The following is a 24,276-nucleotide window of genomic DNA, read 5'->3' as shown; positions in this document are numbered from 1 at the left end:
CACGTGCGCCGATTTGTCCGGCGTGGGATGCAATAACCCTGACGGGCGAGAGAACGAGTGCAGAGAAAGAGACAGACAGACAGACAGACAGACAGACAGACAGACAGACAGACAGACAGACAGACAGACAGACAGACAGACAGACAGACAGACAGACAGACAGACAGACAGACAGACAGTGAACTTTATTAAGATAGTCCTGAGGAGCACCGCAGCCGTTCAGGGCGGCAGAGATAGAAAAAAATTCTTGGCGAAAAACATTCTTGCCGAGGCGAGGTTTCAACCCGCGATCTGAAGGCGGGCGTCGTAACCACTCTGCTATCCAGGCACGCTAGCGGAGCATAGCATAGCCTTGTATGGTATAGTATAACAAGGGGGTGGGAAAGGGAAGTGATGGTGAGGACAGATGTGAAGGTGAGGCGGCGGGAAAGGAGGATGAGAGAACGAGTACAGCGAGAAAGAGATAAAGAGAAACAGAAAGAAAGGGAAGAAAGAGAGAAAATGATAGAAGGCGAAAGAATGACTACAGAGAGAGAGACAGAGAAAGAAAGAGACGCAGAGAGAGAGCGATAGAAAGAAACAGAGACAAAAAAAGTAGAAAAAGAGCGCAAACATACTCTTGTATAGTATGCTATAGCAAGGGGTGGGAAAGAAAAAACTGAGAGGATAAAAGCCTAGCCAAGCCAGGACCACTTAGGTGCACACAAGCTCTGCTGTGACCCGGCCGTGCGCGACTTAGCGCAAGCAGCGCTAATTTTTCCTCAGCTTTTATAACCCAACACAGACGGGTAAATCAGTCATAAACTGCGAAATTCTAACGCCAGAACCAACCACTCCTCACAAATCACAAATTGTAACGATGAAATGTAATATTTAATAAATGTTTACTAGTCACAGTAACAGTCTACAGATGCTTCCCCGGTATTCCGATGAGGAAACTGGGAGTACGACAAATTAGTTCCATGCATTCGCTTTAAACACGAGTGTATGGCCGTAAGTTTGCAATGCGATATTCGAGTATGGAAGAACAGGGCGACTCGTTTCATATTTAAAGCTGCTCACTTAGTGTTTGTAGGGCACATGTGCAACCCCCCCAATGCGAAGAATCTGGCACGACACGTATGGCCCCTCGCATTTTATGTCCTTTTGTGTGTGTGTGTGTGTGTGTGTGTGTGTGTGTGTGTGCGTGTGTGTGTGTGTGTGTGTGTGTGTGTGTGTGTGTGTGTGTGTGTGTGTGTGTGTGTGTGTGTGTGTGTGTGTGTGTGTGTGTGTGTGTGTGTGTGTGTGTGTGTGTGTGTGTGTGTGTGTGTGTGTGTGTGTGTGTGTGTGTGTGTGTGTGTGTGTGTCAAGCGAGCGAAATGGCCGCGAGTGCGGCATGAGCGCGGCATGTAAATCATGTCGTACATGACATGCATGTCACGATTTTCATGTTACCCTGTGTCAGTTATGTTCATCATACAGACATGTGCCATCGCACCAGTTTTGGTATGTATCCATTCATTCACACGTACGTGATTTCGAATCTCTTCGTTTAGTGTCTTACCTTAGCGGTCTTTCTGTCCGTATAGCTTTGCGCAAACGCAAATGGCTGCACTCAACTACTTCGAGCGAATTTTTTTCAGCGTTTTTCTTCTGTCTTGTGATATTTAAAAAAAAAAAGCACTTTAAAATGGACCTGCAACGACCATGCTGGACGTTTTCATGGGTTTCACTGCTTCGTGATCATTTGTCAACGGGATTTTGCGGAGACGTTTGCAAATGCGCAATAATTTCTATGCAATGCGCATAGGTGAGCTGTTTGAAGGTGGCCATTAAATATCCGTAGTGCACTTCACCGCCTTACGAATGCCAAGGCGAACGCCAATTGCATGCTTTATAAACCTAGTCGTGCGGCGTACATGCCTCACCGATCCACAAATAACGAAAAGCTCTTCAAGGTACGTAACAGAGCGCAGAAAACTAATCTTGTTCAAATTTCACGGGTCTCAAGGCATGTTTATTTGGCATCATGTCGTGTCATAAAGAGACAAATGCGAAGTTAATAAGCACACGGAAGACGGGATAGAAAATCATTTTGTCGTTTATTTACAAACCAATTATGACTATGACTCATACTTCGATGTAAAACAAAGATATTTGCAAGTTTCATGAGATTTCGTTCGCCGTATTTACAGAAACATGGAACACGACCAGCGTGCAGCACCTTCACAAGAGCCTACGGACTCACGTCACCGTCTACCTTCTGCCTCGGTGGTCTTCGGCACGAAGCCGGAGCTCCAGTCGTCATTCTGCTGCCTTCTAAATATTTGCCTCGTTCCAGTGACCAACAATAAAATATGTACATCGAATATATTTCGCCAATTTCCAGCTAGATTGCGACACCCCAAAATCAGCCACCAACACGCGTGCAGAGGTTATAGGTATACAGCTTACTGTTCGACGAACGACAAAGAAGGCGCGACCTTCAAGAGTTTGGCGTCACTATGCATAACAAACTACAAAGCTGGTAATGTACGGCAGGAATCAAATTTACCACATTTTTTGTTGGTTAGGTCTGGCTTTGAGATCATGCACGAAAAGGAAAGGAACAATCTCTATCCTTTTTTCCACTCCTGCGCTTGGGCTTTTTCCTACTCGCCAAGTGCTACAAAAACCTGTAGATTAAAGACGAGCTAGAGTGCAGCACTAGGTGTGTATATCAAGAGAACGAGCTTCCGTCTGCCTCCGTCTAGAACAAATGTAAATCATAAAGATGAGGGCAAGTGAGGTAACATGGCAATATTTATAGCAGTCGCCCTGCACTTAGCTCACCAACCTTTAAGAAACTACTTTCACAAGCAACGACGACCCTAGACGCTCTTTTTGTAAGCGTTCGAGTAAAATGCCATAAACCACACGAAGAATAACACCGCCTCCGCGAACTCTACCCACACGAAAGACACGACGTAGTTGCCCTCCGCTAACACCATGCCGATGGCGTGCACGAAGAGTATGACGAACTGAGTGATCTGCACCATGGTCAGGTACTTCTTCCACCACAGGTACTTCCTGAAGGCCGGACCGAGAGCAGCCAGGAAGTAGTAGGCGTACATGAACACGTGCACGAATGAGTTGAGGCACGCGATGAACATGGCCTGCGCCTGCGCCCCGTAGGTCACGTTGAGCCACATGTTCCACGACACGATCACGTGGTGCACGACGTGGAGCGTGCTGATCTGACGACTGTTCTTGCGCAGCACGAAGAACACGGTGTCCGAGAGCTCGGACAGCTTGAACAGGTACAGCCACCACGAGAGGCGCTTGATCTCGAGGCTGGCCGGGCTGTCGCTGCGGTCCATGTCCTGAAGGAAGGTGTAGCCGAGGTCCCAGTAGCCGAGCTTCAAGAAGCGGCACATGAAGTAGGCGCTGAAGAACGTGGTGAACAGGTTGTACAGGAGGATGCAGCGTCTCAGATCGAACGCCTTGCGACCGGACATCCATCTCGGTCCCGCGACGGTGACGAAGTAGACGTAGGTGGCGGTGATGAGCGCGATGGACAGTGGACTGCCGGTCAGCGGCCAACCTTCGGCGACTTTGTCGCGCGGAGGGAACCACGAGTGAAACGTGTGAGCGAGCTGGCGCATCGACGACTCCATGACTCGCAAGCTGAATGCGGTCAGCGCGAGAATTGACTTGGATGTTATTGTACGACGGGCCTTTTTTCTTCTGGCTGTGCGTAGCTATCGCGCGTCTTCCTCAGCGCGGCTGCCGTACGCGAACCCCGAAAGCCAATCACCGAGATGGGGTGCGAGCTTCCCGTTTAAAAGGCCGGTCCAGGACTGACGGAAACGGGTCGCCCCTTCTTTTTCATGACAAATGTATTAGAGCACGCTGTACCAGCTTTAGTGACGTCACAAGGGGTACACAGGTGCAGTCACGTCGCCAGCTCCTGGCTTTCTTGTATTTAATTTTGTTTTTGACGCCGTCTAGCTGCTTTCGTGACTGAGGCCGCACTGTGTGACTGCGGTGCAAGCTGCCCTACATCTGAGAGAGTGGGGAAGTGCGAGCTTGCGTCACATGCAACTGATACAAAAACAAGACAAACCGAACTATGTACGTGACGAGCGTATTGGACGACCTGTTGGAAGGAAAGGTGGCAAGGCTAAAGGGGGGCGGGGGAGGGGGAGAGGGGCAACTGCCATTGTGCTGATAGTGATCAAATTATGTAAGAAAAAATAAATGATAAAATCACATGACCCCATTTAGGTAAACTGCTTTGCAATTTGTATATATTTTCGCATATGCTTTATCTATAGGGAAGGCTTCATTAATGCTAGTGATGCGCGCCAAGCTGATTCAATTTACATCTTATGTTTCTTCGCCGCATACAGTGCACAGAAGGGTATTTCCTGAGGGGTAACGAACTGTTAGACGCTGAGTCACTTCAAGATTATTTTAATTGCTCAATTGACCTTCGCACAGATATGAAGCTGTGTCTGGAAGGTCTTCCTCCATTTAACCTTGCTTTGGTTATTTTTAAAGCGCGTTCAATACTTTAACGATCAGTCGGATCCTTTATTACGCATTTCTCTACCGGCTCGACGAAAGACTCAACAAATTTGAGCTGCAGTCTGGCTTGTTATCTTGCCCACCGAGGCGACTTTGACTTCTTGTCGTCGCAACAGCGGAGCGGTGACGTCAAACCTGCCATCTGCTGTATGGCACTCTCCTTCAATTGACAGGTGAGTTTCTAAATTTTTTTATCTGGAAGGGGAAGCCGAGTTAGTTGACCGCACCTGCTTTTGGCCGCGACGATGGGAAGGAGGTAGTTGCGTCAGTAATAAATTTGTAGGCCACTCGCACGGCAGGATAAAGGATTAATGTTTCTTTCCTTTCTTTACGTGCAAAACCACAGAAAAAGGGCTTCGTGGGCTACGTGTGCGGACACAGGACGGTAGACCTACTGTGGACGTGAAGAAGAAGGATTCGATTATGGAGGATGACCCGCAAGGAAGTTTCCACCGTCGTTCACCGGCATGCCGAAGAGAGAAGGCTACGCCAGCGATGATCTCTCCCGCATAGATCTCTACTGCGTTCAAAAGGCCAACGGAACTAATACTGCAATATGCTTCTCGTTCGAAATTTCCCAAAGGCTGCGGCAGGGCGCAATTTCTTATTATGAAGCTACAGCGTGACTCTTCAGCTCGCAATGAAGAAATATGAGTGTAACTAGGCCTCTTATGGGCAGCATGCCTTGCTAATCTATAGGAGGATATGTATTTGCGGCGGCCCCTGCGGCGTAATGGGATCATTGGACAACAGACCGCCATTAGAGGGACTGTGAAACACTTTATTACCAATCGCTAGTATATACATAAATGTCATAGTTGGAGCCACGTTTATTGAGAATGAATGATCTGCACAAACGCTATATTGTCCGCACAGCGACGTTCTTGATTGCAAAACAGCATTTTGCCTTCCTCCCTTATCATCTATCTGTCTCAGTCTAACGTCGTGAATCAAATGCTCGTCTGAGCAACGCGCTCGTTCTCTAGTTTATCCTCTTTGTATCTATGTGGGGGCGGATGCAGGTATTAAACAAATGATTTGAGATAACGATGAAAAAAACGCCAGGCCTGCGCTGATACTGCAGCACAGTCACAGCGAAAGCTGGAAGAGCGGCGTTTCTAGTGCCCGTTGTAAGCTCTCTTGGGGCTACAATACAAGTACACTAGAACGGTACCCACTACGCCATAAATCACAATTTTTGTGAAGATGGGAAGCACCTACTAAGCCATTATTCGTCATCCGGCGGAGAAGCGAGGCACCAGCTACAGGTCTGTAAGGCATTATGTGCACTTTGTTGACGCGACGACTGACGACGATGAAGAATTATGGCTCAGCCCTGTGTAATGGGTTGGAAGGTTTAAACGGCCCACCAGTTATGTAATTTGCATTCGGTGACGCCCGGTCGCTATTTCCCTCGCCCGTCATGCTGTATAACATACGTTGACGTGGGAGAGAGACGGAGGGGGGGGGGGAGAACTTTACTGAGACCCCGAGGAAATGGATCATGCGCTTATGGGCTTCCTTGGCAACCAATACAAGTGCACTTGCGAAGAACCCACTACGCTATAAATCATTGCAATTTTACTGAGACCCCGAGGAAATGGATCATGCGCTTATGGGCTTCCTTGGCAACCAATACAAGTGCACTTGCGAGGAACCCACTACGCTATAAATCATTGTAATTTTTGAGAAGCAGGGCACCAGGCACTGTGCCATTTTTCGTCATTCTACAGAGAGCCGTGGTACCTGCTAAACGCATGTAAAGCATTATGCGCACTTTGTTGATGCTGTGCCTGATGACGATGAAGAATTATGGCAGAGCTCTTTGTAATGGGTTAGAAGCATTCAACAACCTACTCGTTGCGCAATTCGCATTGTGTGACGCCTGGTTACAGAAATCGCGTTGTGCGACGCTTGATGCTTATTTTACTCTTCTACCACGCTATATTGCATATGCTAATGTGGTTCCTTCCCGACATGAAGGCTGTATAGCACCTTTTTGCAAAGCAGTTTCAAGCACCGGCATGGCTCAGAGGTTGAATACTGGGCTCCCACGCAGAGGGCCCAGGTTCGAACCTCGTTCCATCCTGGAATTTTTTCTTATTTCGTTTTTTTTCTTATTTCGAGCGATACTGGTTACGGACACCGGCGGCGGCGGCGGCGGCAGCGGCGGCGGCGGCGGCGGCGGACAACTACGGCACCAAAAACGGCCGGTGAAATGATCTCATAACAGCTTTCGCTGTAATAATTAACGAGTTGCAACATGTTGCGTGATTTCTTCCGTGGTCTGACTGGGATCATACATTTGCTGATGAAGAAGTGCTCCCAGAACTCATACGTTATAGATGTGTGAGAGAACTCATACGTGAGAGGTTCACCGCTTCGATGCCGCAGTGTGCAACTGTTGAGGTGTCAATGTGCTGTCCTTCTTTATGCGCACCGCGTATGGGAGAGTGGTGTAGAGACAGTTGGACGACAGAAAATGAGCGCAGAACAAGCTCAAGTTGCCTGTTGAAAACACAGCAACGTATTGTAGGCAGCGGCGTAAATCAAGGAGGGGGGGGTGCAGTTTCATGGCGGGTTTGACCCCTTTGTGTTCAGGCTGATAGGGGACGTCCTTTGCAAGTGTGCCCCCCCCCCCCCTTGAGAATTATCGTTCAAACATCATATTTGAGTTGCCTGACAGTTAATTATAGTGCATTCTTCGTAAAACCAACTCCGAAATCTGAATTAAGTGCCTCCGATGAGAAACTCAGAAACGAGGTGCAAAAGTGAAAGCTGCTTTTCGTTTCAAAAGGCACTGTTTCAAAAGGCTTTATGAAATGCTACGGGTTACTTCTGGCATGCCGCAAATGTTTATCATAATGGGCTTTGAAATAAAAAGTAAATAAAAATTCGGCAGATCCCACGCGTTGTGGGAATAGGTTTCATGCGAATCAGTCAGCGAGTACTTCTATTTTATGGCTTTGAGCCAAGCGTTATGAGGTGGATCGATGTGTTTTTTGTAAGTGTGGGCTTACCAGGCACGTCGACAGCACTGGTGTTTAAAGGGTAACTTATGGGGAGACGTAACGTCAGTATTATCGAAACTAAGTGCACTTTGTGGTGCAGTCATGTGAATATCATATGTGGCATTTTTTTTTTTCAAAAAGAGCCAAATGTAGAAACCGAAACTGGGCTAAATTTCACGGCAGCGTAAAGCGCGCCTAAGTATCTTTAACTTCTAAAACAACTGGAATAAAAATGGGGCCATTCCTGATTGTAACGTGAACTCAAAAAGGCAGTTTCTAATAAAAAATGAGCCAACTGCTGCATCTGTTTCAAACTGAGCCACATTCACTAAACCAGCGCTTTGTCAACAATCGTGACCAAAACAACCAACATACTCCAACCCAATCTGTTTCATTTGTGTCCTCATTGCTTTGCTATCGTGTTTACATTCCACAATTAGCTTTTCTAGGGCGATTTGGCACTTATACTGATGGACATGATGTTGTAGGGCAAAACCCGAATATAAAGAGTAAGAGGCCGACATTCCTACTTCTTTTTGCCTCTTAGCATTTCTTTTCAAGTTTAGCGCTGCAGTATCATGTCCTTCTTCCGCTCGAAGACGATATTGTCACGTCGCTTCAGAGGTCCAGGCAGGGTTTATTTAACGTAGAGCAACAAGGCTCTTGCCAAACGCGTCGGTTGGGCTTGTTCGCAAAAAGGACAGCGCGCGCACTTCTTCCTTTCGAGGCCTGTGCCTCTGCCTTTGCATATAACCCACTAGTACAGGTGGCATTATTCCCTCCTCCGCGAAAAAGAGCATCGACTCGATGCTGCAAGGTAGTTGTAAGAAAAAAAAAACATAAAGCAGCTTACACAACGCGAATGGACAATGGTGAAATGTCACTCGTGCACAGTCAATAAACGGTGAGGCGATGCTAATGGTACAAATAAAGAAAACAAAAAAAAGTGAACTGTAGGAGAAATTATGAACGCGAAAAATAAGGCTTCATGCGCACGACATGAACTATGTCGGGGCTCGGTTGTCTTCGTTGTGTTCCTGTTGACGACGCAGTGTCCGGAACCACTTCGTAGTTTACGTCGCTCACGCGGCGTAAGACCTTATACGGACCGAAGTATCTGCTCAGCAACTTTTCTGAGAGGCCCCGGCGACGAACAGGGGTCCACACCCAAACTTTGTCTCCTGGACTGTAGGATACGTCTCTGTGGCGGACGTTGTAGCGTCGTGCATCTGCCCGTTGTTGCAGACCGATGTGCAGCCGCGCGAGCTGGCGAGCTTCCTCGGCACGCTCTGCAAATTCTTCGGCGTCAGTTGTTAACTGATCAGCGTCTTGACAAGGAAGCATAGCGTCCAACATCGTCTGAACGTCGCGGCCGTAGAGAAGGCGAAATGGTGTGAATCGCGTTGTCTCTTGCACGGCGGTGTTATAAGCGAACGTCACGTAAGGTAAAATTCGATCCCATGTTTTGTGTTGGACGTCAATGTACATGGAGATCACGTCTGTGACGGTCTTATTTAGCCGCTCGGTAAGTCCGTTGCTCTGCGGATGGTAGGCAGTCGTCTTTCGGTGTTTAGTGTTGCTTAATCGAAAAACTTCATCCATGAGCTGCGCAGTGAACGCTGTGCCTCTATCTGTTATGACTGCAGATGGAGCCCCGTGACGCAGTACGACATGGCACATGAAGAACTGTGCTACCTCGGAAGCCGTGGCCCGTGGAATCGCCTCTCTCGGCATACCGTGTCAGATAGTCAGTTGCGACAATCACCCATTTGTTGCCATCGGTAGACAGAGGAAAAGGGCCGAGAAGGTCCATGCCGACTTGGTCAAATGGCTTATGAGGAGGGTCAATTGGTTGGAGTAGTCCAGCCGGCTTACGGGATGATGTCTTCCGGCGCTGGCATTCACGACAGCCTTTGACGTACCGCTTGACGCTTGCCGAAAGTCCGGGCCAATAGTAAGTCTCGCCTACCCTAGCGAGTGTTTGTGAGTAGCCTAGGTGGCCAGATGTGGGCTCGTCATGACAAGCGAAGAGGACGTCGTCCCGCATGTCCCTTGGAACCACGAGGAGGTAAGCGCGGCTCGTAGAACGAGTGTTTTTCTTGTACAGGACATTGTCTCGGAGGCAGAATGATGTCAACACGCGGGATAGATGGCGGGGCATAACTGCGCTACGACCCTCTAAATAATCGATGACCGGTCGAATTTTTTCATCGTCTCGCTGCCGTCTGCTCAAGTCCGACGAGCTAAGGGCGCCCAGGAAACCGTCATCGTCCTCTGCTTCTTGTTTGACGAGATGAATGGGTGCACGCGACAGTGTATCAGCGTCTTCGTGCTTCCGGCCAGACTTATCGACGATGGTTACATCAAATTCCTGTAGGCGCAAGCTCCACCGGGCCAGTCGTCCTGAGGGATCACGTATGTTTGCCAACCAGCAGAGGGCATGGTGGTCTGTCACCACTTTGAATGGACGACCATAGAGGTAAGGGCGAAACTTGGTGATCGCCCATACGACTGCGAGGCACTCTTTCTCTGTGGTCGAGTAATTCGCCTCGGCACGGGACAGGGAGCGGCTGGCATAGGCTATTACTCTTTCCTCTCCGTGTTGATGCTGGACGAGCACTGCGCCGAGGCCGATGTTACTGGCGTCAGTATGCACCTCTGTGTCAGCATCATCGTCAAAATGTGCAAGAACGGGTGCTGACTGCATGCGCTGTCGTAGTTCGGCAAAAGCGGCCTGTTGCTCGTTATCCCAAACAAATGGCGTGTCGTCTCTTGTAAGGCGAGTCAAGGGTTCCGCTATCTTGGAAAAGCCTTTAATAAATCGTCGATAATAGGTGCACAAGCCCAGGAAGCGCCGGACAGCCTTCTTGTCGGTAGGAGCCGGAAATGTTGCTACAGCGGTAAGCTTGTCAGGATCGGGTTGGACTCCTCTGGCGCTCACTACATGGCCGAGGAACTTGAGCTCTTCATAACCAAAGTGACACTTTTCTGGTTTGAGTGTGAGATCTGCCGATCGAATAGCCTCTAGGACACTCCGCAGGCGGTGGAGATGTTGCTCGAACGTTTCAGAAAAGACGACTACATCATCGAAGTACACGAGACAAGTCTGCCACTTCAGTCCAGAGAGTACAGTGTCCATCATTCGCTGGAAAGTTGCCGGTGCTGAACACAAACCGAAAGGAAGTACTCGAAATTCATAGAGGCCGTCGGGGGTCACAAATGCCGTTTTCTCGCGGTCCCTCTCGTCTACCTCGATCTGCCAATACCCGCTTTTTAAATCCAGGGAGGAAAAATACTGGGCACGGCGTAGCCTGTCTAATGAGTCGTCGATACGTGGCAGCGGGTACACGTCCTTTTTAGTCACGTTGTTCAACTTCCGGTAGTCGACGCAAAAACGTAGCGTTCCGTCTTTCTTTTTGACGAGGACGACCGGAGATGACCACGCGCTGTTGAAAGGTTCGATGATGCCGTCGTCAAGCATTTCTCGGACTTGCGTTCGAATCGCTTCGCGTTCTTTTGTTGACACGCGGTAAGGTTGCTGGTGTATCGGGCGTGCGTCGTCGTAAGTAATTATCCTGTGCCGAGTGATGGAAGTCTGGCGCACCTTAGAAGAACTCGCGAAGCATGACTTGAATTCAAGCAAGAGCCTCCGCAGTGCTGTCTGGTTATCGAACGACAGGTCAGAATTTATATCGATATTGGCCAGTGACGTATCTGCGGGCTCGACTGCCTCAGATGTGAAGCAGTTCCGAACGTTTGCTATTTCGTCTGCAAACGCTAACGAAGTGCCGCGCAAAAGGTGTCGATGTTCGTTACTGAAATTTGTAACAAGCAATTGAGATCGGCCATTAGGAAGCCGTATGATACTCCGAGCCGCACAAACACCTTGGGTCAGCAGGTGTTCCAGGTTACTTTCTGCGAGCGCTTCACCATTTCGTAATCCACAGCATGTGACGTCGACTATGACACTGGCTCGTGGCGGGAGCGTTACACTGTCGGCAGAAACGCGAAGAACGTCGGCACGCCGTTGATCGTCCTGCCCGTCGATTGCTTGGTCTGCTGAGAAGGTGATGCGACACTCTTGGAGATCAATAACAGCCCCATACTCTTGCAGGAAGTCCACACCAAGAATGACGTCGCGGGAGCATTCACGTAGCACAAGGCAACTTGCTACAAAGGTAGAACCGCAAATTCGAACTCTACTCGTGCAGGTTCCCAGCGGAGTGACGACGTGGCCACCAGCCGTTCGAATCTGCGAGCCATGCCAGGGCGTGATTACCTTCTTCAGAAGTGTGGCCATTTTCCCGCTTAATATCGAATAGTCAGCCCCGGTATCCACTAAAGCATTAACCGCATAACCGTCAATAAGCACCGGTATATCGAGAGAACGCCGGCCATCCCGTTCAATCGTATCTGCACTCTTTCTTGCTTGCGTCGATCGGAGGTCTTCAGCACGTCGACTGCCAGCGACCTCGCCTCCAAAGGTCGCTTTAGTTAGTTTTCCCGGCGGGGACTGGGGGACCGAGCGCCAGCATATCGCTGGGGCGGAGATGAAAATCGCCTCGGCGACGGTGAGCGCGACTGCCGCCCGGCAGGCGGTGGCACGCGCTGCTGAGCCAGGTAGTCCTCGATGTCCCGGGGTCGCTGGCCATACCGGGGAGGCGGCGAATATGCAGAAAAGCCCCGCAGTCCGAGACGCCGGTATGGGCACTGGCGGTACAAATGATCTGCTTCACCACAGTGGAAGCACAGAGGCCGGTGATCTGGAGTGCGCCAAACATCGGATTTCCGAGGGGACGGGCGTCTATCGCCGATGTAATGCACTGGTTGTTCCGAACGATGTGCAACAGGACCGCCGTAAACGAAAGGCGATGTACGTGTATCTTCGCTGTACTGTAGCTGCTGCGCCGACTGGAGGGAAACCGTGGGAGGTGCACGTACGAATAGCGGGGGAGAGGAAGCAGGGCGCTTCAAGGCTTCCGCATAGGTCGCACGGCGGTATTCAGTCGGCACTGCTGTGGTGTTATCAAGAGTCACAGGATCTCGGAGGGCCTGGTGTAACTCGTCCTTTATGATGCTTGCAATGGAGCTCACCGTAGGTAGGGGTGGTGCGGCAGCCTTTTGTAGCTCCTCGCGTACTACAGAGCGAATGAGTTCTCGCAGATACTCGGTGTTGCTCCCGATAGCCGTGAAAACCTGAGCAGCGGACGTACTGTTGACTTGCCGCTCGTACAGGGTGGACCGATGCTGAAGCATCTTTTCCATTGTGACGGCCTCGGATAAGAACTCGGCGACCGTCTTCGGAGGGCTCCGTACAAGACCAGCGAAAAGCTGCTCCTTGACTCCTCGCATCAGATGCCGCAACTTCTTCTCCTCCGCCATTCTTGGATCAGCTCGTCTGAACAGGCGCGTCATATCTTCGACATAGGTCGTCACAGTTTCATTGGGCATCTGGATGCGGGCCTGTATCGCTCGTTCCGCTCGTTCGTGGCGATCAGCATTGGTGTAAGTGTCTAGCAGCCGACGGCAGAATTCGCGCCACGACGTCAGCTGTTCCTCGCGGTTCTGATACCATGTACGTGCTCCGTCCTCCAAGTAGAAGTACACGCGTCGTAGTTTCGCTGCGTCGTCCCATTCGTTCAAGGCAGCCACGCGCTCGAAGTCGACCAACCAGTCTTCGACGTCTTCGAGCACGGTGCCATGGAATGGCGTCGGGACTTGTGGGCTCTCAAGTGTGTAGCGATTCACCATCGTGCTTTCCGTACCGCTTGGGGTGGTTTGAACGGAAGTGCTGGTCATACCGCTCGAAGTGGTACGCACCGTAACGTCCGCTTCGGCTTCGGGAGGTAATCCTCTGATCCTGCGGCTGGCCCGATGCACGGGAGTGTGGACTAGCACTGGGCTTGTGGTGCGACTTCCAGGAGGGGTCTGCAGCATTCGTGAGGGCTACCCAGCACCTCCACCACTTGTCACGTCGCTTCAGAGGTCCAGGCAGGGTTTATTTAACGTAGAGCAACAAGGCTCTTGCCAAACGCGTCGGTTGGGCTTGTTCGCAAAAAGGACAGCGCGCGCACTTCTTCCTTTCGAGGCCTGTGCCTCTGCCTTTGCATATAACCCACTACTACAGGTGGCAATATATTCGAAATAAAAGATATATGCAATGAAGATATTGGACACCGATGTATTCCTTGAAGAAGAAGAAGAAGTTATCCGAAACGTGACGGCATAAAACGAGCTCCTAAGAAGAAGAAGAGCTGGAACACTTTTCAAGGCCTTAAATAGATGCCAAGAACAAGAAAACGCTGCCGACGATCCAGAATAGTGCGCCTTTTGCAGGAAGGACCACTCGCTCTTCAAGTCTAGTCGTCGCCACTACGCGCATGCGACGGAGGACGGCACCGACAGAAGCACAATGACGTTAATTTTATCGCAAAATATTGCTGTACCGTGCATTCGAATCATTTTAGACTTCTTTTACGAGCTAATTCAAACTCAAATGAAATGTTCCAATCTATAAGAGCCAAATACAAAGTTTACTCTTGAATACCAACGATAGTGGGATATACAGATTTTAGCCGCAGGACAGATTTGACTTATTTAGGGGACAGGAACACACAGGCATAAAATTGTCGGAGCAGGCCCTACCATATTGGCAGTAGCAAAAAAGTGCGTTTTTCTCATTTTCAGTTAAAGTGCATTTGGCTCTTTTAGAAAAAAAAAAATGCCACATATGTAACTTTCGTTAATGTATTCGTCCGGGGTCGAGCAATGCTTCAATATAGCTTACTGAATCATAGGAATACAAATGTTTTGTTTATTAGACTACGAACCAACACTGGAACCCCAGAGGTTAATCTGATATGACGCCTCTATCGTAGGACTACATGTATTGTTTATTGCTTTCTTGTAAAATTAGATAGCCAGCACTACAACCACAATTGACGTTATTACGCCTTCATAGGCTGTTTTTACAAACCAGTTTATAGACCTGGCGTGGCTCTGCGGTAGAATGCCTGATTGCCACGCAGAATGCTTGCGTTAGATTTCTGCTGGGACTCTAATATTTATTCTTTTTATTCGTCGGGTCAACGCTGCCGATGTCGGTTTTTCTTAACGCTCTCAGATTTAAATTACCAATGTTTTTTCTCGGCGTTCCTGGGTAGATATAAACTGTCAGTCACCTCTGGCGCATACCCGTACACCGCGGCCCTTGGTAAGCGGGTATGTGCCGCACGTGTCTGGAGGAAAAGGTTCGACCACGTACGCGACGGGATTTTCCCGTTTATTCATGTCATGACCCGACAGTCATATTCGCCAAATCCTCTTACCCTCTTATGCCAATCTTCGTCTACACCAAGTTCGGGAGGCGATCATGAGAGCACCCAGACGTAGGAGGCTAGATAGATATCTAGATACTTAGATAGAAACGCTCAAAGTGCCAAAGATTCCGTAAGAATTGCTTCGCATTTAATAATGCCCGATCATCTGCCGTTATTTATGTCGACGATTCGTTGGAAGCCATTGACAATGACGTATCAATGCAATTACACGACTATGGTTGTGTTTTTTTTAACATAAATAAAGCACCACGTAGACTGTCCTAATGTTATCTGGTTCGAGGATGTAGGTGGCTTGAATATTGTTTGTCTCCAAATAAAAGCGTTCCGACGTTCCTGGATGAGAATGATTGTACTCTGCTTAACGAAGTGTTCTAGTACGTTTTTCTGCACACATCTGCGGTTGATTTTCTGACGAATTGTGACTCAATTTGTCCACTATTGTATCATGTATTAATAGATTGACTCGGCGTCATGAAATTAGAACTTTCACTAAAGGCTACATCAACTCGAAAGCGCACCCCTACTAGTAAACAAACCATATGCCGCAGATGGACGCCGCAACAAAGATTGCGGCCCTATAGTGGCTTGCTAGAACCACCCCCCCCCTCTCTCTCTCTCTCTCTCTCTCTCTCTCCTACCCGGTCACAAATGGAAACAGCTCAAGGATAGAGGACTCAACTCATTTGACATATAGCCGATTATCATCACCGTTAAGTGCCCTAAAGTTATACCATCATACGGGTGTGGCAAAGGCGTCGCCAGAATTTTTTTCAGGGGGGGGGGGGGGGTTCGACTACCCTTTATGTATGTTCGTACGTGTGTTTGTATGTGTGCGCGCGTTTATATACACAAGCAAAATTGAAAATTTTCAAGAGGAGGTAGGGGGGGAGGGGGGGCTTGAACCCCCCCTTTCTGGCTACACCAGTGCGTTGAGGCTATTTTTCATTCCGAGACGCTGGCAGAGAAATGTACGTCTTGAACCACTACTAGATGCGAGAAATCGAGCAGACCGCGAATCTCATGGAGTGGCGCCATCTTACGTTTGACCAACCGGTTTGAAAACGCAGTGGTGAGGCCTACCTCCACCAGGTGGTTCGCCCTCCATCGGTGCGCCCAAGCCCCTCAACGCGCCTTCCTCGTTATTTCTCCATCCGCTGGACTATTTCGAAGCAAAGCTATACTATCTCCACGCCACGTAGTTACTAAAATTGTGTTTGTCTCAATAATGCCAAACATTCGGTAATATATGTTAATCAAACCGTCCATCACATGATTATTAGAACGTATCGGTAGTAGTACTACTTTTTCCAAGGTACGCTTTCTCTTGGCATAAAACGAAGGCTTGATATATACATGTTCCCTCCCCCCCCCTTCTTTTTTTTAAAATGCGAAGCATTTCTTAGCGAACCTCTGAGACCTTGAGCGTATCTATCTATCTATCTATCTATCTATCTATCTATCTATCTATCTATCTATCTATCTATCTATCTATCTATCTATCTATCTATCTATCTATCTATCTATCTATCTATCTATGTAGCCGCCTACGTCTTTGTGATCTAGTCGTTTCATTAATGGGATGTACACCAAAATTGGTATGGTACAATATGACTGTATGACGTATGACGAACGTGAATGTCAGGTCATAACATGAAAATCATGTCATGCATGTCATGAGCGGCATGATTTACATGCCATGGTCTTGCTGTTCTTGCGACCGCTTTGTTAACTTATACCGTAATTGGTATGGCGTGACAAGAGTGTATGACGAACATAAGTGACAGGTCCTAACGGCAAATGATGACACGCATGTCATGTACAGCATGATTTACATGACATGTTCTCGAGGCGCTCGCGGCCGTTTAATTAAATGGACATATACAAAAATTGGTATGGCATAACATGACTGTATGACTAGTATAAATGACAGGCGGTAGCATGAAAATCATGACATGCATTTCATGTACAGCATAATTTACAGTAAGTTAGAGGGGTGGGCGATTTGGAATTGATGCTTATTGTAAAAAAAATCAGCGCATACAAGACGGAACACAAGTTGTTAGACAGCGCTCTTACTGTGTCCTTCTATTCTTGTGTTCCGTCTTATTTGCGCTGATTTTTTTTACAAAAGCACAACTTACATGCCATGCTCATGGCGCACTCGCGGCCGGTTCGCTAACTTGATATACACCAAGATTGGTATTGCGCGATGTGAGTGCATGATGAACATAAATGACAGGTGGTAACATGAAGATAATGACATGCATGTCATGTGCGGCATGATTTACATTACACTGTCTTGGTGCGCTTCCGGCCAATTTGTTAACTGGACATATACCAAAATTGTTATGGATGACATGAGTGCGTGACGAACTTAAATGACAGGTCACGCATTGCATATACCAGAATATACGTTTCATTAGCATGGTATATACCAGATTGTACATGCATGCATGCATGCATGACAAACATGAGATATATAGTGAACTAGATGTCACGACATGAATGACTTCCTTTTCCTGAAGGACAAACAAGGCGATCTATGCAGCTCTTTGCTGGCTGCCTCGCATTACATCGATTCCCACAGTGCGTGGGAACTGCCGGATTTTTTTTTCTTTTTTGAGCTCGATGTAACGTTCCAAATATGGCGAGAATTTTGTGTTATAGTCCGTTAAGGAAAATGGATTCATTATTTTGATCAGCAGATCTATTGTGGCTAGTAAGGTTTTTTTTTTTTTTTTTAAGCAATTTATATATGGAAGTGGATTGTACAATGCACGTCATGTCTTAAATTTATATTCGAAGCTACGTCACGAAACTGAAGGACTGTGTGTGTGTGTGTAGATGTATATGAGAGGGAGCGGGAGAGAGAGAGGAGAGGAGTAGGTATGTGTGCGCATGATCACCAGGCAAATCGTCGCTGAAAATCCCCTCTCCCCCCTCCCCTCCGGGAAAAGGAGGCCACTGGAAAAGGCAGCACATTGAACCAAATTGACACGATATTGCTCTGCACAGTTTCTGCACAGACGGACGTTCATACATGCAGCTAAATTACATTATTACATTTTACGACAGTTCTTGTATTGGACGTCACGGCGCACGCTTCGAAAGTTTGTCGCATGAAACTGACCGCCTTGAGCACCAAGGAAGCAAGCTTTCGCATTTTACGCGCAGAACGGTAATCAGTAGGGGTGTGCGAATATTCGAGTTTCGAATTCGAATCGGATAATACTTAACCGAATAATTCGATTCGACTTTCTAATAGCTAATATTCGAAGTTTCGGATAATTCGACAGGACGAATATCTAAAACGCGACAAAGGCCAATGGTGCAACTCAGTTAGGGTGGGGTGGCTAAAACTAACGCTAACGTCGTTACAGTAGGCCTTTCGTTAAAACTTTCGCCGATATCCTAGTTTATAAGCGAGCGCATGTTTATTTTAAGGGAGATTACGTCATTTCCGCAAGTAATGGCTCCAGCAAAGAAGGCCAGGGAACAGTCTGGGAGACTGTCGAACTGCTAGCGTCAAAAAATAACCAGCACACTGAGCTCAGACGTTACAGTCAAGAGGTTCAAAATTACTTCAATGAGCCCGTGATCCCAAGAAAGGATGATCCTTCGAAGTACTGGCAAGAGCATGGAGCTGCACTTTTTCCGGATATCACCAAAATTGCTTTGCGATACCTTTCCATTCCTGCTACTGAGGTGCCCAGTGAGCGTATGTTTTCAACTGCAGGAAACACGGTAACATCACGGCGAGAGAGATTGAAGCCAGGTCACGTGGAACAGCTTGTGTTTCTGCATGACAATTTGGTTGGTTGGTTGGACCTTGGCAACCTGGCGCAACCCACTGCGGGGGATCGGCCATGAAACGGGCGGCACCTTATTTTTGAGATAAAATTCTTTCGGTAGCAGTCACTCGCCGCGTTAGGTTGGTTGGTTGGTTGGTTGGTTCCTTAGGGGAATAGCCCAACCCACTACGGGGGATCGGCCACGAAGCGTGCGGCAGTAGACTTTGTGAAATGCTCGAGGACATGAGGAGATTTCATTTCTTTGTTTCTTCTTTCAATTTTCAATAAAATGTTTTTTATTCGATATTCGATTCGATATTCGATATTTTTGACCCCTATTCGCCACTATTCGACTCGAATTCAATTCGAGATGACATTTCACTATTCGCACACCCCTAGTAATTAGTCTACATGATACGGATATCGTTCTTAAAAGCCTGGCGACACCGAAACCGTACAGTGCCCTCTAATAAATAAAGTGCAAATAATGTAAAGGCGATATGCCCTTGGGATCATGTTCGATAATGCTTTTGAATGTGCTGCCAGTTCAGCGCGCCTTTCTAAATTTCGAGAAAAAAGAAAGGAAGCAGGAAGCCGTTTTGGAAGAACGGGTCCCATAATAGCAGTCGGCAAGGTGAGCGTGCGATTTCGAAGGCGTCAAGCTGCTAAAGCCGCTCGCTGCGCAGTCGTGCAGTCGGTGCCCGAAACGGAGCCTTGAGGCCTTTCGGAGAAGGCATGCGTGAGTTAAGAAATCGTCGAGAAACGGACGCCGTAACCATTTTTCCTATTTCAAGGAGGACAGCCTGTTGTGGAACTCGTAGGCCTGCGCAGGGTTCCCCATAAGGGGGGATGGGGGGCAAGGTATCATCGCTGCCTCCCCCCCCCCTTGTCCCCACCGTTGGTCGAGTCTAAAAGACAACATGCATCCCCATGGATGAAAAAATACCTATAAAAAATGAAGCGATGATGTGCTTTTCACAATGGCCTGCCTTTGGTCCCTGGCTTTCCGGGAGTAAAGATGATTAGTGAACAGTTGGAAGGCAACATCGGGGCCTTCTGCCACAATTATCGTCAAAAACCTGCGTGGTGATAACCCTGCTCTTTGAACAATGACAGAACAGTTCCCACTGAGTAAACATATGGGGCAGACTTTGCCACCCCCCCTCCCTTAGATGATTAAGGGGGCGGAGGCCAACCCCCTTCCCCTCTTGCTCACGCCTATGTTGGAACTGCATCGCAACTGGATATTTCCGTCTGTGCATCTATAACTGCTAATGCTACCATGGCGACCGTAAGCGTTAATTGATCATCTAAATTCTGCATCAGTAAGAGAAAATAATGAATGACACCTTCAGCTCAATCGCTGCTTCTTCTTTTTTCATATAGTGTCGCAGTAGTTAAGGGTTAAATTGTGTGAGCTGACTTATGGCATGAAGAAGGGTCTTTTTTCGAAAGGAGTCTGAAAACATCATCATCCGCAGATTCGCCTATGCTACCTGACGCAGAAAAAAACGATTTCTTTTTTTCGCCAGCACAAGTTCGCATATGCGTAATACCAGTCTTTTCTGCATGTGTAACGTGGGAAATGCGGGGAAAAAATCGACTGAGTGCCAAATACAGTAATTTTCTTTAACATGTGTTCTTCATTCGCGTTTTTATCTAAGCCCCCAGGAGCGTCACCAAACAAACCAATACATCACTCGTCTGTGTCGTCCAGAAAAGATAAATATAGGCGTTGGTGAAAAAAAAAAAAAAAGATAATGTGAGGGCTTTGATAAAAGTATCTGTGGGTCTTGGTACGAAGCAATTTAGGCCCTGTGCAGTGATAGCAAAATTATCATATCTGCAAAATTGTTAATATGGCGGTGGACAAGTCTAGTCAATACAAACTTAAGATCATCATGGAATACGCCCAACGTTTTGAAATAACGACAGACAAAGACTGCAAGAACGGCGGTACACTGCTGGGAGTGCTGTTTCCCTGCAGGCCATTTTCCCAAGGTGGAAATTTGGTTGTGCCTGTCGTTCAGTCATGGCTAGAATATATCTTTTCTCTGCGATCGGCATCGATCTTTTTTCAAGTATAGTTCGAATTCATTCAATTCGCAAGCCTTACCAACTGCTTCACCTTGAAAAACGGCTTATTTTTAGCACGCAACTTCCAACGCATCGGATAAACTGCTGCGCCTTAAACTAAGCACGGCGCTACAGCCTAGATAAGATGATGTTCCGTAAGCATAGTCATTGAGCTAATATTTTTTTTTATATTCTAAAGGGCTATTTCTTAATAATAATATCTGGTGTTTAACGTCCCAAAACCAAGATATGATTATGAGAGACGCCGTACTGGAGGGCTCCGGAAATTTCGACCACCTGGGGTTCTTTAACGTGCACCTAAATCTAAGTACACGGGCCTCAAACATTTTCGCCTCCATCGAAAATGCAGCCGCCGCGGCCGGGATTCGATCCCGCGACCTTCGGGTCAGCAGTCGAGCGCCATAACCACTAGACCACCGTGGCGGGGCAAAGGGCTATTTCTGTTCGTAATGATCTAATGATCTCAATAGCATCAAAGGGCACAGATTTGACTAAATGTGACTAATATTTCCAACACAGCCAACTGGCGAGAAAAGAAATGCTTCGAACAGATCAGTTCGTAAACCTCTAAGGTCGTTTGAAGCCACTCAAACAAAGTTGAGGCAAATTACATCATTCCCATGCTGTCTGGACGAGGCCGAATGCTGGCGACCGAGAACCCCTGATCAGAGGCCGAGAATGCCTGATCATAGGCCGGCAAAAAAGGTGGACCTTATTCAGACACACTCGAGTAATATATTCTGCGTTTAGGGCTCACTCGGACTCAGACTCATCAAAATTTTCCTCAACTGGACACTCTCAGACTCAGTCTCACCAAGATTTTTTTCTGAACTGGACTCACTCGGACTCAGACTCACCAAGATATATTACTAGCCCGGACTCACTAAGACTCAGAGTCACGGCCCGATCTGAGTCTGAGTGAGGGGACTCACGAGTGAGCTTACCGACCTATGCCCCTGGGCCCCCTGATGTTGCATTCCAAGAAGCTTACACCCCACATTTACCCTCGGAATGACGGGGAATAAAGGCAGGTTGTTGCGAGAAGCACGTCTGTTTTACTCCACTGCAACTTTTAATTTCTTTCGCAATCGACCAATCGAGGTGGGGGGAGTGGGGGGGGGGGGGTGCTGCGGTAAGACAATGCCCGCCTCCCCCCCTAATGGAGAACCCTGCGCAAGCCACTGGCCCTGCTATAGAGCTGTAACAGAGGTGAACCATAAAGAGCTGTGATCAATGCAAAAGACCGTTGCCACATGTAGATCAGACAAATGACAGGTTTGTATGACCCCACAGGAGGCTTGAGGCCACCCCGTTACAAATTTTTTGCGGTCACTTACATCGACAATGGTCGCACAAAATGTCGTACCTTGCGCAAACGGTCCTACATACGCTTATGCGAATTTTCACGCACATCGCGATGCCACACACGAGCGGGCGCACGCCATGTCTGGACAGTCCCTTCCTTCCAAGCTCTCCCTCATCTGCGGGGACGGTGTCCTTTCGCTTTCTCGCCCACGTAGGTATACACTTCGTGGACCCGTGCGTGCTCGTAACATTTTCACTTTTATTTTTCAATCTCGCAGCTATACTGGTATGGAGGAAGTGCCCACGCACAAAGCGCGTCGTCCCGACCTTTTATACGCCGGTCCCGCTCGGACGACCCCGGGCGCCATTCGGTTCGAGCTCCACGTGATCGCGTGCTTCGAGATGTTTATACGCGGTGTGCGGCTCGGGGAAGCGTGTGCGGTGGCGTTGCGTATCGGGGTCCTCGCATTCGGCGGACGGCACTCTCCCCATTTATGTTAACGCCGTTGTGGTCATTTGGGACGCGCTCATATAAAAGCAACTGTCTCACGAGACAGCACGAAGCGATTCATTTTTGGACGCGTACACGTCAGACCTGCACCATAGAGACAAGCGAGAGCCGTGGGCGGGGACAACGCGTATGGCCCGTCTCCTGCCGCCACTCGTTTGGGGTAAGGCTTTCGGCGTTCTCCACGCGGACTTGCACTTGTGTAGATAGCTTGCACGTGACGTCATGGACGCAGCTTCTGAACGTACTGGCACTCCACGATGGAGGCTTTGATGACAAACAAGTTGCTGTTAACCAACTTCAATAGGATAATGACGTAGCAAGAACACCTCTGTTCATGAATAACGAAAGAACCTGCACGGTATGTTTTGATAACGTTAATGTGACGTCGCAAACGTCGTCCACCTCCATGCTGCATGGTGCTCCAACACGGCGGTATTAGCGACGTCGGTGCAAGCCATTTATACACGATTTTACGTAAGAAACATGTTGTATGACTGTTAGACGAACGTTTTCTTATTTTTATATATCGCGATGTCAATTGATAAGGTCATGAAGCGTTGAATGCATCAACCCAACCGCTTTCATGCGCATGCGTCTACCGCAGCCCTGTTCGTTTAGTTCTTAAATATATAGACAAAACTGCAAGGCTGCAGTTCAATATGGCGGCACCAAAACACACAGAGTCCGTAAAAATCTGTAAAATAGTCTGGAAGCGTGATATTCTGGATATTCTGGATCACGTGATATTCCGGATCGCACGGTCTACTAGAGCAATCTAAAATGTTTCTTTAACAATACTAAAAAAATTAAGTTTACAGCTTTCAGGTTTTGTGAAGGACGGCCACCTTTCCTTCCTGAGGAGAGATTAGAGTTCCATACTATTGATGCATGCAACAATGTCGTTTTTCTTCGTGTTCAACTGGATTTAGTGCAGTGATTATATTGCACAGATTAAAAAAAAACGTACAGCATAGGAAGCTATTCGGATTATCCATTGTCACTTTTATTTTGCTAACGCCAAGGCACTTCTCCGCAACAATAACATTTTACCTATTCGCGAATTATTTCATCGTGTGTTTAGAAAAAGTGATTAACGATTTAGAGTACTTGGTGCTCTACTGCGGGAGTAAGCCGTCGCAGACCACGTAACACCAAAAGGACCAGGCGCCGAGAGTGGGACTGCTGCCGGAGTCAGCCCCTTTAGCGTTTATTCTACAGAATCAGCTTTTATTCTACAGCCCCTTCAGCGTTTATTCTACAGTTAAAACCGTACACGTTTCTCAAGTTACACCTTCATTTTCTGCCAATATATTTATTCAATAATAGAAGAGAAGCAACATCTAAACCAACAACAGATTATTTCTCCTTTCGAATGTGCCTTTTAGCTTTGTATTAAAAGATTTTAAATGCGAAGCATTTCTTAGCGAACCTCTGGCACTTTGGGCGTTTCTATCTACGTATCTATCTATCTATCTATCTATCTATCTAGCCGCCTACGTCTGGGTGCTCTCATGATCGCCTCCTTAACTTGGTGTAGACCAAAATTTGCATGGGAGGGTAAGAGGATTTGACGAATATGATTGCCGGGTCATGACATGAATAACGTTAAAATCCTGTCGCGTACGTCGTCAAACCCTTTCCACTAGACACGTGTGGCACATACCCGTTTACCA

The 24,276-nt window shown here is 47.9% G+C and overlaps 1 protein-coding gene across 1 annotated transcript; it reads right to left on the bottom strand.

Moving 5' to 3' along the window:
- Positions 1–2,849: 2,849 nt before the first annotated feature.
- Positions 2,850–3,635, bottom strand: LOC119381216 (elongation of very long chain fatty acids protein 7). Its single transcript, XM_037649163.2, has one exon. It carries the CDS (start codon positions 3,633–3,635, stop codon positions 2,850–2,852), a length of 786 nt encoding a protein of 261 aa, XP_037505091.1.
- Between the last annotated feature and the right edge of the window lie 20,641 nt (positions 3,636–24,276).

This window comes from Rhipicephalus sanguineus, chromosome 2 (genome assembly GCF_013339695.2).
Source record: "Rhipicephalus sanguineus isolate Rsan-2018 chromosome 2, BIME_Rsan_1.4, whole genome shotgun sequence".
Classification (NCBI taxonomy): Eukaryota; Metazoa; Arthropoda; class Arachnida; order Ixodida; family Ixodidae; genus Rhipicephalus; species Rhipicephalus sanguineus.
This window is presented reverse-complemented; position numbering and strand designations above follow the sequence as displayed.

What these genes read in the sequence shown, in the direction of transcription:
- LOC119381216 (XM_037649163.2), bottom strand. Translation starts at nt 3,635, where the DNA reads ATGGAGTCGTCGATGCGCCAGCTCGCTCACACGTTTCACTCGTGGTTC.